This window comes from Rhineura floridana, chromosome 4, assembly GCF_030035675.1.
Source record: "Rhineura floridana isolate rRhiFlo1 chromosome 4, rRhiFlo1.hap2, whole genome shotgun sequence".
Lineage (NCBI taxonomy): Eukaryota > Metazoa > Chordata > Lepidosauria > Squamata > Rhineuridae > Rhineura > Rhineura floridana.
This window is the reverse complement of record NC_084483.1, coordinates 29,552,551-29,570,820: the sequence shown is the minus strand read 5'-3', so window position 1 is coordinate 29,570,820 and position 18,270 is coordinate 29,552,551. Positions and strand designations below refer to the sequence as shown.

Below are 18,270 nucleotides of genomic sequence, written 5' to 3'. Positions count from 1 at the left end.
CCCAGCGGCTTCATGTAGATGTTAAAAAGCATGGGGGACAGAACTGACCCCTGCGGGACCCCATACTGGAGAACCCATGGAATCGAGCAATGCTCCCCAAGCACTACCTTCTGGAGCCGACCCACCAAGTAGGAGCGAAGCCACTGCCAAGCGGTACCTCCAACTCCCAACTCCATAAGTCTCTCCAGAAGGATACCATGGTCGATGGTATCAAAAGCCGCTGAGAGATCAAGGAGAATCAACAGAGTTACATTCCCCCCGTCCCTCTCCCGACATAGGTCATCATACAGGGCGACCAAGGCTGTCTCTGTACCAAAACCAGGCCTGAAACCGGATTGAAATGGATCTAGATAATCGGTTTCATCCAAGAGTGTTTGGAGCTGGCTAGCAACCACCTGCTCTAAGACCTTGCCCAGGAATGGAACATTCGCTACCGGCCTATAGTTATTCAAGTTGTCTGGGTCCAAGGAAGACTTCTTCAGAAGTGGTCTCACCGCCGCCTCTTTCAGGCAGCTGGGGACCTCTCCCTCTCGTAAAGAGGCATTTATCACTTCCCTGGCCCAGCCGGCTGTTCCATTCCTGCTAGCTTTTACCAGCCAAGAGGGGCAAGGATCCAGTACAGAAGTGGTCGCATGCGCCAGTCCAAGCACCTTGTCAACTTCCTCAAGCTGCACCAACTAAAACTCATCCAATAAATGAGGACAGGACTGTGCTCTGGATGCCTCATTAGGTTCATCTGCTACAATGTTGGAGTCCAAGTCCCGGCAGATGCATAAAATCTTGTCCTGGAAGTGCCTAGCAAACTCATTTCAGCGGATTTCCGATGGCTCTATAGTGTCCCGAGGACCAGGATGTAATAGCCCTTGGACAACTTTAAAAAGCTCTGCCGGACGGCAGAGGGATGACTTGATAGTAGCAGCAAAATAATGCTTCTTAGCTGCTCTCACCGCTTCTGAGTACCGCTTAGTAAAGGCACTTACCAGTGCACGATTGCATCCGTCAGGAGTTCGCCTCCATCTGCACTCAAGCCGCCTCCTCTCTTGTTTCATCACTCTTAGCTCCGGGGTATACCACGGAGCTGTATGAGCTCTACATAGGAGGGGGCGCGCAGGGGCGATCGTGTCAGCGCCCCGGGTCATTTCTGTGTTCCACAGGTCGATCAGGGCTTCGACAGGAGCGCCAGTCTTATCAGCTGGAAAAACCCCCAGAGCCCTTTGAAAACCCTCAGGATTCATCAGTCTCCGGGGGCGGACTAACTTAATGGGTCCCCCACCCTTGCAGAGGGGAAAAGCTGCTGTGAGTCTAAACTTCAGCAAGCGGTTATCTGTCCATGACAAAGGAATAAATGAAAAATTCCCCACCTCCAGATCACCATCCCCATGTCCAGTGGCAAAAATCAGATCAAGAGTATGTCCCGACACATGTGTTGGGCCAATAGCAAATTGGGACAGCCCCATGGTTGCCATGGAGGCCATGAAGTCCTGAGCCGCCCCTGATAAAGCAGCCTCGGCATGGATATTGACATCCCCCAGTACCAATAGTCTGGGGGATTTCAACAATACCTCCGAGACCAGTTCTGTCAGCTCAGTTAGGGAAGCCGTTGGGCAGCAGGGTGGGCGGTACACCAACACGATTCCCAGTCTGTCCCTCTGGCCCAAGACAAGGTACAGGCATTCCAGACCAGTAGTCACATGGACAGGGTGCTTGACGAGAGAGAAAGAGCTCTTATAGACCACAGCAACCCCACCTCCCCGACCCTCGGATCTACCATAGTGCTGAACCATATACCCAGGTGGGCAGAGCTGGGAAAGAGTAACTCCTCTTTGCTCACCCACCCAAGTCTCGGTTATGCATGCCAGACCGGCCCCCTCCTCCACAATTAAGTCATGGACGAGGGAGGTTTTATTGTGTACTGATCTGGCGTTTAAAAGCAGCACTTGGAGATCCGAGAGCTGGCTGAGAGGACAACCCGCAATCCTGTGGATGTGAGAAGGGCCGGAACAAGGCACAGCCACGAATTGTCTGGGCCGAGTTCCCCTTACCTGGCATGTCCTTCTCCCACCACCATACCTCCCGCTACCCGTCACTACACTAATTGGGGCCCCCACAAGTCTCCCCGCTCGGTGCAAGGTCCTCTCTCCCAGGCACATAATAAAAACACACGTACACACACACTCACATTCACTCACATCGACACAGGATCTAGCCGCCTATAGACTGGAGGCCAGTCACTCCCCCAATCAAATAGTTGAATCTACCAGCCACTGAGTATTGTAAGGCATCCACCAGGCAAAGCGCCCTGCCACCCCCCAATACAAGCCGTGTCCCAAGAGAGGTTTTCAATAGAGGGGGAGCGGCAGGGAGGCAAGTCACATCCAGTCTCTGGTCGTTCTCCACGGCGTTCTCTCACTACTCCAAGCCACACCCACACTCTAATTACTCCTTGCGGCGTTCTCTTGCTCTCCGCGGTGTTCTCCCGCCGCCGTCGCCGCCTCCGCCGCCAAGCCGCACCGCTAACCTGGCCTCCCTCCTTTTTCGGTGCTCTCACCACCTCTGGGCCAAGATTTTTCCATGGCCCCTCTACACTCGGCCACTCTTCGCGGCATTCTCCCAGCACCGCCGAATTGCGTCAAGCCGCACCGAGCCGCGCCCAGAACTTTGCCGCCCTCCTCAGTGCTCTCACCACCATCGGGTTGTTCTGCGGCTACCGGACTTTCACTCGGGCGGCTCCGCGATGTTCTCCACCCGGCCGCCAGGGCCGTCCCGTTCCTCCAGAGCCTTCTTCCGCTGCGTTCTCCATGCCCAGAGCCTGGCCTCCCTCCGCGGTGCTCTCACCACCGCTGGGCCCAGGCTCTCTATGGCCTCCGCACGCGACGCCCCGAGCTCGGCCACCTTCCTCAGTGCTCTCACCACTGTCGGCAGGCCAATTCTCTCCGCGATCCTCGGCGCCAAAGGCAAAGGCAAGCCCAGCGGTCCAACCGCCTCCACAGCGCGCCTTTGACACCTGAGATGTGTGTTGGTGGCTCCATGTTGGAGCCAGCAAGTAGGATCTGTTGGGAGTGTTCATACTGGGAACTTTCCATCTCATGCTCAGTCGGTATTGTGTATAAACAAACTCTTACTGTCACAGAAATGCCATAAGCCTCCAGTGACCTTCATTTCAGTGACAGCTGTAGCACTGGGGGACTAGAGAAGACCTGCCCTGGGAGTGAGTACTTGAGCATTTGGGTGCTCACTTGCTCACTCCTCTGGGTTGCTGTCTCGAGACAGCTGAGGTCCCAGGTAAGTCCTGCAAGGATTGGGACCCCCTGCTTGACCCTGACTCCAGAGAGAGGCTGCAGTCAATCTTGCAGCCTCTTGCATCAGCTCCTGGCTGGGTCAGGGGGCATAAAAGCCCAGCTGCCCTGGGGGAGCCCCTTAGGGAGTCCTGAGGATGAGGGTGCTATCCCCTGTAGCAGTCTTGATGCCCCATCTACATCTACTGTAGTCCCCAGTGAGGTGTCCAGTGCAATGTCTGCTGCAACTTCTTGGGAATGGTTTCAGTTGATGCGGCCTGGTGACGTGGACAAGTTGCTTTCAACAATGCGGCCCTTCTTGGCTTATTAAAGCTTGCCGAGGGGGATTGACTGAGTAGATCCAGGGTGTGGTCAATGTGTCGTTGCGGGAGGGAGTGGTTCCAGCCACTCTGAAAGAGGCAGTTATTCGACCGCTCCTGAAAAGGCCCACCCTGGACCCACTGGTTTGTGACAACTACCGCCTAGTCGCAAACACCCCCTTTTCAGGGAAGGTGATTGAGAGGGTTGTGGCGCAGCAATTGCAAGTACTCTTGGATAAAACAGATTATCTTGACCCATCCCAGTCTGGGTTCAAGCCAGGTTGTGGGACTGAATCAGCCTTGGTTGCCCTGATGGATGACCTCTAAGGACAGAGGGGTGTGCAACCCTGTTACTCAATCTCTCAGAGGCTTTTGATACCACTGACCATGGTATCCTTCTGGGCCGACTTGGTGAGATGGGTATTGAAGGCACTGTTTTACAGTGGTTCTGATCCTACCTCCAAGGTCACTCTCAGAGAATAGCATCGGGTGACTGTCTTTCAGCCCCCTGGCAGTTGTGCTGTGGGGTTCTGCAGGGTTCCATCTTGTTCCCTGTTTAATTGAAGCCCCTGGGAGCGGTCATCCGGAGATTTGGGGCAAGGTTATAAGAAGTACTCTGATGATACCCACCTCTCTTTCTCTGTAACATCTGAATTGGGAGAGGCCGTGCAAGCCCTGGACTGCTGCCTGGACTCGATGGAAGGCTGGATGAGGGCCAGTAAACTGAGTCTGAATCCTGGCAAGACGGAGGCACTGTGGGTTGGTGGTTCCCAAGTTTGGATAATTGGTCAGTTGCCTGCTTTGGATGGGGTCATACTCCCTCTGAAAGAGCAGGTCCATAGTCTGGGGGTGCCCCTGGATCCATCTTTGTTGCTAGAGGCCCAGGTGACCTCTGTGGCTAGGAGTGCCTTTTACCAGCTTTGGCTGGTAAGACAGCTGCAGCAGTTTTGGGATAGCCTGAGTGCTGTTGTTCATGCACTGGTAACTTGCAGGCTAGATTACTGTAATGCGCTCTATGTGGGGCTGCCCTTGAGGTTGATCTGGAAGCTGTAGCTGGTACAAAATGCGGCTGCGAGATGCAGAGATTCCTGCACAATGCACAATGAGTGGCCTATACACCAGCCACAACAGGGTCTCCAACAAGAGGGACACAAACTCCACACTGGATAGGCTATCAGGCATAGCCAACATGGTGCCCTCCATATGTTATTGGACTCCAACTTCCATCAGCCCCGGCAGGGCCGGTGCCAGCCAAGCCTGGGCCCTTGAACACCAGCCTGCCCCAGGCCTGCGACACTGTAGCCCAACCCCTCCATACCAACGGCATGGGGCTAATAAACCTGCTTGTGGGTCTCATCTACCTCTATTGTCCCTGTAAAGAACATGCAGGCTGTCTGCGCGTGCCTGCCATCAACAAAGATGGGGGGGGCATTAGCCCCTTAGGGAAGTCTCTGCCACCATCTTGGTTGATGGCAGGCATGGGCAAACAACACGCATGTCATTCACAGGGATGGGAGAGGTAGATGGGGCACGTCTGTGGCCTTATTGAAGTCTGCACTGACTGTATTGGGGAGAGGTGCCTGGGAGCTCCCTTTCTGTGATCTGCCAATGGGTCAGGAGCCGGCACTGCCACAGATCACAGAATGGGAGTGCTACCCTCCCACCCTAAGGAGGGTCCCCTCAGGGGCACTCAGCCAGGGCCTGACCTGGCCACCACCGGTGCCAGCCCTGAGCTCCAGCCACAATGGCCAACAGTCAGCAATGACGGGAGGTGTAGTCCAACAATATTTGGAGGGCACTGTGAGGCGTCCTTCCCTGGCTCTCCCTGTCAGGTTCCTACCTGCTCGTGGTTACTGCCTGTCTCTAGGCACCACCAGGGACTCCACCAGTCCAGACTGTCCTTTATTTTATTTTTTCTCTCCCCGCTCTAGCACAGATCTCAACAGATCCCCCTGCTAGGCAACCACCAGTCACGTCCTAATACTAGTATTCCTAGAGACTCTGAATACTGGTATTGTTATTCTCTTCACCGCTGCCACCATTTGTTACAGTTCCCCTTCAGCCTTGGTCATTACCTTACCCTCCCTTCTGGTCTCAGTAATGTCTGAGCGGCACCAGTATCAAGCAATGCCCAATAATTTGCCCCTTGTACACTCACTTCCTCTCTCAGACTTGAATCAAGGTCTGTTACTTCTGTCCAGTTTATCTGGCAGAACTGAACCTTTTTCGCTGTTTCTAAAGCCTTGGGCTCTGTTTTCACTGCCCTTGTCTGAGCAGGATTACTAATGGAGTTGGCAACCTCACATTGAAAACGTAGGTGCCCCGGTCTACCACATTTGTAGCATAATTTCTCCTCACTTTTAGGGTACACAGATCCACTCTGGGGTGTCCTGTGCCCTTCAGATTTTAATGGAGGACTCACTCTCTGCAGTACCACATCCCTTCTGCCAGCACTATATGGTCTGGGTTTAAACTCTCTTGATGTTTTCCCCACCCAGCCAGTTCTGTTGGAGGCGAAGTGATCCGCCATCTCTGCGGCCTCCTGCACCGATGTAGGGGAACGGTCTTTGACCAGGAGCCTTATTTCTGGTGGTAACTGATGGTATAATTGATCCAATATCATGAGGTTTTTCACCTCCTCCACAGGCTGAGCTTTTGCACTTGTCAGCCATTTCCCAAATATGTCCATCGGTTTTGCCCCCAGCTCCACAAAAGACCTCCCTGTCTGTATCTGGCAATTTCTGAAAAGCTTTCTAAAATAATCAGGCCCCAGTCTGAATCTTCTAAACACTGCTTCTTTGAATTCAGCATAGGTGACGGGCCTGTCTGAGGGGAAATATTGGTATACCTCAGCCAACTCCCCTTTAATCAGGTTTGATAAATACTGCATGTATTTATCTTCAGGTAGCCCCCACAACTGAGCTGCTTTTTCAAAGGTGCTGAGGTAAATTTGAGGATCTTGACCAGGCTCATAGACAGCAAAGTCCTTTGGAGTAATTTTTATTTTTGCTCCATCTCTGTCCTTTCTTGTTTCATCAGAATGAAACTTCTCTCTTTCAAATTTTAACTTTTCTACTTGTAATTCGGCATCCACTGCTCGTTGCTTCTCCCTCTCCTCAAACCCCATTCTCAACTTCTCAGTTTCCAACTCCCTCTGTTTGTCTTTTTCCTCAGCCTCAAAGACCCGCTGTTTGTCTTTTTCCTCAGCCTCCATCCTCATTCTCTCAGTCTCCATCCTCAACTTCTCTCTCAAGTACTCTATATAAGTGGGATTGCTTAAATATCCTTCTGGGGTCTCTTCTCTGACAGGTTGTTTTTGCTGGGCAGTTGCAAATCCTATAAGTGCTACCCTCAATTCATCTACCCCTTTACCCTCATGAGGTAAATTGAATGTTATGCACTTCTCCACCAGCTCCTCTCTTTTCATTTTTATATATTCAGCCATGGTGTTTGAGTTCACTCACTCTTTGCCACACACTCTTTGCCAGTCACTCTCACAAGTAATCTTGTTTTGTTATTTCAGTTTGCCACACCACTGGTAGGGATTCTCTAGTATTCGTATCTCACTGCTACAGCCAACACCTGTGACGTAGTCTCCTTTGTTCGGATCTGGATTCTCTGTTGTTCGTATCCCACCGCTACTGCCACCACGTGTGAGGCGTCCTTCCCTGGCTCTCCCTGTCAGGTTCCTACCTGCTCGTGGTTACTGCCTGTCTCTAGGCACCACCAGGGACTCCACCAGTCCAGACTGTCCTTTATTTTATTTTTTCTCTCCCCGCTCTAGCACAGATCTCAACAGATCCCCCTGCTAGGCAACCACCAGTCACGTCCTAATACTAGTATTCCCAGAGACTCTGAATACTGGTATTGTTATTCTCTTCACTGCTGCCACCACATGTGAGGCGTCCTTCCCTGGCTCTCCCTGTCAGGTTCCTACCTGCTCGTGGTTACTGCCTGTCTCTAGGCACCACCAGGGACTCCACCAGTCCGGACTGTCCTTTATTTTATTTTTTCTCTCCCCGCTCTAGCACAGATCTCAACAGATTCCCCTGCTAGGCAACCACCAGTCACGTCCTAATACTAGTATTCCCAGAGACTCTGAATACTGGTATTGTTATTCACCGCTGCCACCATTTGTTACAGTTCCCCTTCAGCCTTGGTCATTACCTTACCCTCCCTTCTGGTCTGTGAAACCCCAGTCAAGGATCAGGCCTTTGGTAAACTAAATTAAGTATTTATTAAAGATAACAAAGCTAACAAGATTAACAAGATTTCTTCTTAAAGCACATAAGCATATGGTTTTACTCAATACTAATCCGAACTCCACCCCCCTCCTTCTCCATTCTCTCCTGGCAAACAACTCTCTAAACCCCACCAAGCAACCCACTCAGTTCACTTCTCCCCCCCCCCCCGATTCCACTCTCACTCTTCCTTTTATACGTTCAGCCATTTTAAACACTCAGCCAATCATCTAGCATTCTACTGCCCATTCACTCCCCCTCCTCTTTCACTACTTACCATATATCTTCTAAACAACCAACACTTACCATATATACATTAATATAGGAACATCACAGGCACCATTTTGACTACCCCTGAATTCAACACTGGAAATGTTCTATGAAATAAAATATCCACTTACTGGCACTCTTACTGAATAGTGTCTGAGACTGGGGCCAGGATAGAAGAGTCCTAAATGCCTATGTGCCACTGCAACAATTACATTGCACTGTTTGGGTTCTTGGGGTCCATCGCAGCCCATGTTTGACTGTTAAGTGCAGCTCACATCTCAGTGGCGCACCTGCATTTCCCATCAGCAACTTATGTCCTGGAATGCCTAAACTGGCCTGAACTTCTTGACATCTTGAGAAGGCACTACACAGAGGCATGCACTTAGGGTGTAAGCCTCTATGTGCTTACTCAGAAGTAATCCCCACTGACTTCAATGGGACTGACTCCCAGGTTAGGATGCAATGATTGCAGCCTAAAGTTCCTTCCTATTAATAAACATTCTTCCCTTTCCTGCAAAATTTCTTCCCCCACACTAGGAGTTTAGTGGACTCCCCCACTTCCATTTCCACCCTTCCTTGAAAATGCACCTTCCCAAAGTTTCTCATAGGCAGCTGCAGCATCATTAAGTGAAGTAACAGAAAAATAAAATTATACTCACTGCCAGAAGATGACACACAGCTGCATTCTGACCTGAAGTACAAAAAGATAAGTTCAGCAGGGCTGCTCTTCAAACATGACTGGCAAACAATGGCAATCTGCTTATGTTATTATGGTCAGAGTGTCAGGCTAGCACTGGGGAGACCCAGGTTCAAATCACTGCTCAGCCATTAAGTTCATTGGGGTGTCTTTGGGCCAATCACCATCTCTCAGCCTGACCTACCTCACAGGGTTGTTGGAAGGATAAAGTAAGTTGGAGAACCTTGCATGATGCCTTGAGGTCCTCAGACAAAAGGCAAGATATGAAAACAATAAATAAATGTCAGAAAAATACATTATTGAAAGAAAAGATGCTAGACAGCAGACAGGACAGGACTGAAGCAAGGTCTTTTAACTTGCTTGAAACAAGATGGGTAGGGACACTATTTTGAATGGCATGCATGAGCGGAACTCAAATGATAAGCTCATAATCAAATTGTGTAAATCACCGTTATCTGCATAAATGAATTGCCTGTGTATATCATGGCTTATTTCTGTCCTCCCTGAAGATACATCTTACTGTACAAATATGTTTTGACTACTGCATGCTGCACTAACAGTCTGCTTTGGTTTATAAGACAATTGTAAACCATCTCAGTTCAAAATGAAAATTGTGAGCCAGTTTACACACAGCATAGGAATCTGTCCTCACAGGCACCTACAGAAACATTAGCATTTGCTATATGAGCCAGTGCATATGCAGACACATCCCTACACATGTGAATGTATACATCCATGCAATCTGTCTTCCACACACACAGAATGGGTGGGCAGACCACACGGGTGGCTATATGTGCATAGGGATGTGGGCATGTACACAATGATCACTGAACATTCTACATGTGAAGGAGAGAACGTACACCTAAGACAGAAGGTGAAATAGCCGTAAGATTCGAATCGCACTTCATGTCTCAATTGTTCGAATGTACATCAAACATGACAATTCTGATTGCCAGTTGACTGTTTATGCTGGTCTCTGGGTTCTGCTGCAAGTTCCTCCTCAGTTAAGCTTATTAGGAGACAGAAGCCTCTTCCTGCACCATACAGACACTTTAAGTACTTCATTATTAACAAGACAGGTGTCTCCCCAATCCTTTGTGAAAGTTTTCAAACAGATGTGAGTATTTTGCATCAAGACAAGATCTATTTATTTATTTTTGTTCTTTATTATAGCTGGTGCACACATATTTTCCCTGCAAAGCAATTTCTGGAAGATTAGCAATACTGAAAAATTATCAGTATGTTTTGAACTGTTTGGGATATATTATACATATGGATATATAAGATGCATTATTTTTGTTCATTTCAGGTTCAATTGTACAAGTTTTCCCAAAGAACAGCTTAGCTAGAAAGGGATACAACGTTAAACTTCTAAAGTTCAACCATTTTTTTCTTTTGCTTAGATTTCCTACGCCACTCACTTCCCCCCGCCCCCGAGCTCTAAGGTCACACAAACCCATTAAATCACAGCTCACAAAATCCCTTACTTTTGGGATCGAACCAGAAGTTTAGGATTTGGGGGTTTGGGGAGGTGAGATGAAAAACGCAGAGCGCGAATTCGTAGGAACAGTCAACTGGAGGGTACGTGGGGGAAGGGGAAGTTTGTAACCATCCCCCGATCCCAAATTGCCCCCCTTTTGGGGGGGGCAGTTGTATGCGTGATTGCTCTCCAATCGGCTTGCTTTTCAAGATTTGTTTTTAAACACCAAGGCGCCCCACATCTCCGTCCCTTCCTTCTAGCAGCGTTGGCAGCGGGACGCGGGGAATGGGGAGAACCTTCCCTACATCACCGTGCGGGGCCACTAATCTCGTTCTCCGCGGTGATCCCTGCCAGCAGTCGTCTGCGGAGGGGACTCACCCGCCGGTCTCGGCTCCGGAATCGGCGGCCTCGTTCTGGCCCCGGCTGCCACCCTTCCGGCGCATGGTGTTGCTGTTAGTGCTGCTTGCAGGGCTCGATTAGCAGGATAGATGCTGGAGAGGGAAGAGACGAGTGGGTAGGCGGGACTGCCCTGCCCTGCCCCTGCGCGGAAGGACCTTTCCTCTGCCCCCCGCAAAATGGAGATTTGCCTGGCTTGGTTTACCTTAAGCCGTCCCACGCCTTTCCCCACAGAGCTTTCTACCTTATTTCAGTTGTGCGGGGCGGCTTTCCCGCTTCAGTGGCGGGAATATTGAATTACAGCGCAAATGTAGCGCTGACCAGAAAATAACCCAATGAGGATCCTGGCGGGGAAGTGCTGAGCAGCGGAGCCTAACCCATTGGTACAAATGGGGCGCTGCGCCATCAGCCTTGAACTGCCCTCAGCTTGTTGTTGTTATGTGCCTTCAAGTGGATTACGAGTTATGGCGACCCTATGAATCAGTGACCTCCAACAGCATCTGTCATGAACCACCCTGTTCAGATCTTGTAAGTTCAGGTCTGTGGCTTCCTTTATGGAATCAATGCATCCCTTGTTTGGCCTTCCTCTTTTTGTACTCCCTTCTGTTTTTCCCAGCATCATTGTCTTTTCTAGTGAATCATGTCTTCTCATGATGTGTCCAAAGTATGATAACCTCAGTTTCATCATTTTAGCTTCCAGTGACAGTTCTGGTTTAATTTGTTGTAACACCCAATTATTTGTGTTTTTTGCAGTCCATGGTATGCACAAAGCTCTCCTCCAACACCACATTTCAAATGAGTTGATTTTTCTCTTATCTGCTTTTTTCAACTCTCACATCCATACATAAAGATCGGGAATACCATGGTCTGAATGATCCTGACTTTAGTGTTCAGTGATACATCTTTGCATTTGAGGACCTTTTCTAGTTCTCTCACAGCTGCCCTCCCCAGTCCTAGCCTTCTTCCGATTTCTTGTCTATTGTCTCCATTTTGGTTAATGACTGTGTCAAGGTATTGATAATCCTTAACAAGTTCAATGTTCTCATTGTCAACTTTAAAATTACATAAATCTTCTGTTGTCATTACTTAATCTTCTTGACATTCAGCTTGTGGTCCTGCTTTTGTGCTTTCTTTTTAACTTTCATCAGCATTTGTTTCAAATCATTACTGGTTTCTACTAGTAGTATGGTATAATCTGCATATCTTAAATTATTGATATTTTTCCCTCCAATTTTCTCACCTCCTTCATCTTGGTCCAATCTTACTTCCCGTATGATATGTTCAGCGTATAGATTAAACAAGTAGGGAGATAAAATACACCTGTGTCTCACACCTTTTCCGATGGGGAACCAATCACTTTCTCCATATTCTGTCCTTACAGTAGCCTCTTGTCCAGAGTATAGGTTGTGCATCAGGACAATCAGATGCTGTGGCACCCCCATTTCTTTTAAAGCATTCCATAGTTTTTCATGACCTACGCAATCAAAGACTTTGCTGTAATCTATAAAGTACAGGGATTTCCTTCTGAAATTCCTTGGTCCTTTCCATTATCCAACGTATGTTTGCGATATGATCTCTGGTGCCTCTTCCCTTTCTAAATCCAGCTTGGACATCTGGCATTTCTCGCTCCATATATGGTAAGAGCCTTTGTTGCAGAATCTTTAGCATTACTTTACTTGCAAGGGATATTAAGGCAATAGTTTGATAATTACTGCATTCCTTGGGATCCCCTTTCTTTGGAATTGGGATATATATTGAATGCTTCCATTGTTTAGTTTTCCATGTTTGTTGACAATTGTTTGTCAAAATTTGGACAGATTCAGTCTCAGTAGCTTGTAGCAACTCTATTGGTATGCCGTCTGTTGCTGGTGATTTGTTTCTTCCCGGTATTTGAAGAGCAGCTTTCACCTCACATTCTAAAATTTCTGGTTCTTCATCATACGGTTCCTCCATGAATGAATCTGTCATCTTTGCATCTCTTTTATAGAGTTCTTCAGTGTATTGCTTCCATCTTCCTTTGATTTCATCTCAGTCAGTCAGTGTGTTCCCCTGTTGATTATTCAGCATCCCTACCTTTGGTTTAAATTTCCCTTTAATTTCTCTAATCTTTTGGAATAGGGCTCTTGTTCTTCCCTTTTTGTTGTCCGCTCCTATTTCTATACAATAACCACTGTAATAGTTCTCTTTGTCCCTACATACTAGTTGCTGTATTGTTGCATTTAGGGTTCTGACCGTGTTTCTGTCTCCTTTTGCTTTTGATTTCCTTCTCTCTTTAACTCTTTTAAGAGTTTCTCCAGTCATCCATTGAGGTCTTTCTTTTTAACTAGAGGTATTGTCTTTTCACATTCTTCCCTGATAATGTCTCTGACTTCACTCCATAGTTCTTCTGGTTCTCTGTCAACTAAGTTTAAAGCCTCAAATCTGTTCCTTATTTGATCTTTATATTCTTCTGGGATATTATTTAAATTGTATTTTGGCATTATGATTTGTTTGTTCTTCTTCTTTAGCTTTACTCTGATTTTCGATATGACCAGTTCATGATCTGTACTGCAGTCTGCTCCTGGTTTTGTTTTCGCTGAAAGTATGGAACTTCTCCATCTTCTGCTACCAATTATATAATCAATTTGATTCTTATATTGACCATTTGGTGATGTCCACATGTACTGTCGTCTTTTCGGTTGTTCAAAAAGTGTGTTTGTGAGAAACAAATGATTGGCTTCACAGATTCCCTAGCTACAAAAATTGCTGCGGTACCTTACATAGAACATAGGAAGCTGCTTTGTACCAAGTCAGACCATTCATTCATCTAGCTCAGTATTGTGTATGCTGACTGGCAGGGCTCTCAGAGGTTCAAGCAGGAGTCCTTCCCAGCTCTACCTGGAGGTTCCAGGGATTGAACCTGGGGCCTTCTGCATGCAAAGCAGGTGCTCTACCACTGAGCTGAGGATCTTATCCACAGGAGAGCAAAAGGATGAAGTGTCCCGTGCACTACGTTCTGCTGCTGTTGTTTCACAGAGAAGCATAGGATCAAGCTGTGGGACATAAATTTTGTGAAGGACTTTTTGTGTGTGAAAGAAGCATGATAATTGCACATTAGGAACAGTGTGGTCGTGGGGCCCTACCCAGAATGAGGCAGGTTACAAATCTGAAACCAAAGGCTAGGGCAAGCAGTGCATTGTGGCAATTTTCACTAGTGCTCTAGGTATTCTATCTTACTCTGACTATGGAATCTAGAATCTAGCCTAGTGTTTTGCTACCCTTCAGGAAAAGTTACGTCTCCTCTTCTAAAATCTGTATGAACCTGTATGAAGCAGCTAAAATAATCAAAGTAGCAACAACAATATGTCTAGAACATAATATTCAAATCCCAGCAAGACAAACTACACAGACTTGTCCCTTCGTTTAAAGGGATAACGCGGTATGACACTTGACTGCTATGCATGCTGGAGAAAGCATTCCACTAGATGCAAGAAGTGGGGAGAAGCAGAGCAATGAACTCATCAGCCATTTTTATCTAATAATTGAAGATGAGCTCTTCACGTTGAGTAACTGGCAGGTTTTGACTAATGGGGAATAAATACATGCATGCCTATAATATATTAGAAATGTTTGTGTTTTCTAAATAAATTTATTTTGGTCACTGTTTTGAAATGCATTCTTAAAATAAAATTGCATATAAACCAGTGGGACCTGCAACAAAACTCTGCAGTGTAGGGTGCTGCTGTTCAGGATTCCAGCCACTCTATCCCCCCTCCCCTCCCCAGTATTCTGTTCCACCACCCCACCCCCAGTCAGTCAATCAGTCAACATTCTGTGGCTATTGAGCATACCCAGTCCTCACTGGGATATTTTTTGTGGTTCCCCTTCCCTTAGTTTTTTCCATAAAGTTTTTGTTTTATTTTGTTTTACTTCTGCAAACCTCAGTGTTTGCTTAAGCCTTCTGAGCCTGGGCTGTGCTATTTTGGTTACATAAGCAATACCACTCATTCCAAACATTATAAATAGAAGGAATGATTTAGATTTGTTTTGTCAACTATTGCCCTATGAAAGAATTCATAGTTTAATTACATTTTAAACATTTAAATATGCACTTTTCTTCTTAGATGTCCATAGAATCTATCATCCAGGAGAAGAGAACAATGTCAATACTAAGGACGTGTCTCATATATTTGTGAGCATGAGCTGCAACAAAATGGTGATAGATTTTACTTTTGTCACTAACATGATCACCAATATTTTAAATAAACCTATGGTATAGAATCATAAATTGTGTTGCTAATTGAGATGGGGGAGAATATCCACTAAATCGGACTTAGTACCAGATTTTGACTGAATCTGACAGTCTGCTGTCTTTTCGGACCAGCACTGATTTCTTGCGGTGGGCCGCGGCTGTAATCAGCATGGCTTCTAAAAAAAAATTTACCCCCCGATTTTACTTAATTATCTTTGTAATTACAACCACTATTATCCATTAACTTCCATGGATTTACTTAGACATTTATGTTAAAAATTACGTAATTTTTTTGCCACCAAAACAACAACAGCAGATCAAATCGGCAAGTGCCAAAACAAGTGAGAACAAAAAAAGGATGGATCAGGATTGAATGACGGACTGTCGGAATACAAGCGGATCAGAACTAGGCAGCGAACCCCATCCCTAGTTGCTAAGTCCTAGATAAGCTGAGAAAACTTAGCATGGCCTAAGTTACTGGCAAATTCAATGATGGAAAGCAGTTCGGGGAATTCTAAAATGCACATATTTGATCATGTAATGCTAAATCCAAAATAATGCTTTTCAAAAAATATTTAATAATGGGCCCAAGAGAGAACTATTTTCAACATATAATCTCCCTCCATTCTTTAAACTAAATGTTCTCAGTGATCTTGGTCTTTCTTCGTGTGCCATATGTATCCATACCTTAATTCAGGCTGAAGTTCTCCTTTGTTTTTTAGTTGAAGTAGCTTTCATTTCTACTGTACAAAAAGTATGTTAAAGTTGGTTGAGTAATGGCTCTCAGTTTAGCATTTAGTCCATTTACCCTATAAATATGTTGCCCACTTCTAAAGTCTTCAGACAAGTAAGAATACATAAAAGAATAAAATAAATACCCATTATATAATAAACTAAAAATAACACAAGCTACATCCCAAGCTTTTCTCTATATGCATTGATTTCTTAACAAATGTAGTTTCCATGTAGAGAATATCACATGTATATTCTGTGTATACACAATAAAATATACACATTTCCACTGATCAGACACGGTGGTATACACAGTGGTATTTCTTATACAGAAGTGGTTAAGAGACTACTGGGCAGATGATACGTCTCAACCAAGGATATAGGGACATAACACATACAGTAGGAACACAGGAAGCTGTGTAATACCACATTATCTAGTTTAGTATCATTAGCACTGACTGGCAGTATTTTTCCAAGGTTTCAGGCAGGAGTCTTTCCCAGCCCTACCTGATAATGCTGGGGATTGCACCTAGGACCTTTGGCATGCAAAGCATGTATTCTACTACTGACCTAAAAGAGGCTCTGGAAGATTCTGCCTCTGGGCGTTAAATTAACAGGTCCCAGTGTGAGACTACACAGAGGCCATGAAGAAGGAATGGCACCTCCCCTGATAGTTGCCATGTTTAAGCCAATGTGGAGTATTCATGTGGATTAATGAAATCAGTGTTGGCTCCAGGTTTTGGAGGACCTTTGAGTACGACCTGTGAGACCAGGATTCAAATCCCCACACAGCCATGAAAGCTCACTGGGTGACCCTGGGCCAGTCACTGCCTCTCAGCCTCAGAGGAAGGCAATGGTAAACCCCCTCTGAATACTGCTTACCATGAAAACCCTATTCATAGGGTCGCCCATCAGTCGGAATCGACTTGAAGGCAGTCCATTTCCATTGAATAAGACACCTTCCATGGGCTCCCCTCCCTCAGTGAATCTACCTTCTCTAAAGCTTAAAATCTGTACAATTAGCACAGCTATGAAGAAGATCATAGCTCACAGCAGCATGTTAAGTACACATATTGTCATGTTGGATTTAAGCAGCCATATGAATGAACAAGGTACAAGAGCTGTCTTTTCAAAGCCAGTAATCTTATATGCTATGAAATATTTACCTAGTCCATTTGATCAGCTCCTCTCCACATCTTTTGAAAAGTCTTTAGTTATGGTTTGATACTTCTATGCCCATCTTGTGGTTTTAAATTAGGAGCATTGACATACCTCTTCAAATATATTTATGTACTGCTGTGTAATTTTACATGCAGTTCTGCAATAAGGCCACAGTTTTAAATCTTCTGTACTCCAGGCATATTCAGTCACTTTTGGCAAGACTGAGAAAGTGATAGCTAGTTTAAGTATGGTGTTAGTTTCCAATACAGAAAAAAACACATAATAATATAACTGGCCTCATTATTATTACCTTAGTCATCACATTTTCACATCCTGCTTCTGGTGGCACGGAGCTTATTTTTTTCACAGTCCTGGAACTATTAGCATAATGGAGACTGCTGCTTCCCTCTTCTCATCTCCCTTCTTCTTCCCTGAGCTCCTGGAGCAAGGATGGCTAACTTGTGCCCTTCAAATATTGTTGGGACTCCAACTCCCATGAGCCCTAACCAGCATGGGCAATTATTAGGGATGATGAGAGCTGTACTTCAGCAACATCTGGAGGGTCACAAATTGGCGGGCGATTTTAATGCCAGAATTGGCCCCACGGACGACATCCTATATGCTCACTTTAATATGGTCCCCCCTATACTGGAAATAGGACTACAAACTCTTCCTCGCCACTCCAAAGACAACAAATTAAACCGGAGAGGCCTCCATCTGGTGCAATTAGCATACAAGCTTGATCTCTCCATCCTTAATGGAGCACTCTGCGGGGATCTCCCCGGGGAATATACTTTTTGGTCAGAACGTAGTGCCAGCACAATTGACTACGTGCTGACCTCGCGCAACTTGTAAGGGAGTTTGATCTACTTAAAAGTTGAGCCCCGACAAGACAGTGATCATCTTCCCATTCTGTTGGAATTTAATACAAAAGTAAAAACCTCACAACTGACAGACAAGCTCAAAATAGATTTTACACCTGCGGATGGACACAGGAGAGTTAGATGGTCAAATAAAGCAGACGAGCGAACTACAATCTTTCTTGGGTCTGAGAGGGCCCTCAAACTACTCAGGGAGATTACTACCACAAAAGCACCTGAAACAGCAATAACCGCCTATCAAAATCTAGTCCTTGAGCTCATGCAGGCCATAACAAAAAACTCTTGCCCCACTATTATTCACCACAAATTAGCCACCCCTGCCCTAGAGCATTGGCAGTCTGATACCATTCCATCCCCAGCCCATCCTGAATTTTATTCTAACCTCCAGTTTCTCACACAGCATACCTCACAGCAGTGCTCATGCAGAAAAAGTAAAAAATGGCCATTAATCCTCACTAAGCCAAAATGCAATATCCTTTGCCAAAGATTCTAGCATGTTTTCCTCATATGGAGGATTAAGCATGGTTTTACTTTTCCCCTCGTGGTTTCTGACTCCTTTACTCCTGGCATGTGAGGTTTGGATAGA

The 18,270-nt window shown here is 46.2% G+C and overlaps 1 protein-coding gene across 1 annotated transcript in view; it reads right to left on the bottom strand.

Moving 5' to 3' along the window:
• Positions 1–10,948, bottom strand: part of FAM124A (family with sequence similarity 124 member A) — a 34,782-nt gene extending 23,834 nt beyond the window's left edge. Inside the window, exons 1-3 of the mRNA XM_061626215.1 lie at positions 10,885–10,948; positions 10,662–10,774; positions 8,766–8,797 (exon numbers count right to left, since the gene is read on the bottom strand). Of these exons, the coding sequence (XP_061482199.1) occupies positions 8,766–8,797; positions 10,662–10,726 (97 nt within the window). The 5' untranslated portion in view covers positions 10,727–10,774; positions 10,885–10,948. The remainder of the gene's footprint in view (positions 1–8,765; positions 8,798–10,661; positions 10,775–10,884) is intronic.
• Positions 10,949–18,270: the final 7,322 nt, after the last annotated feature.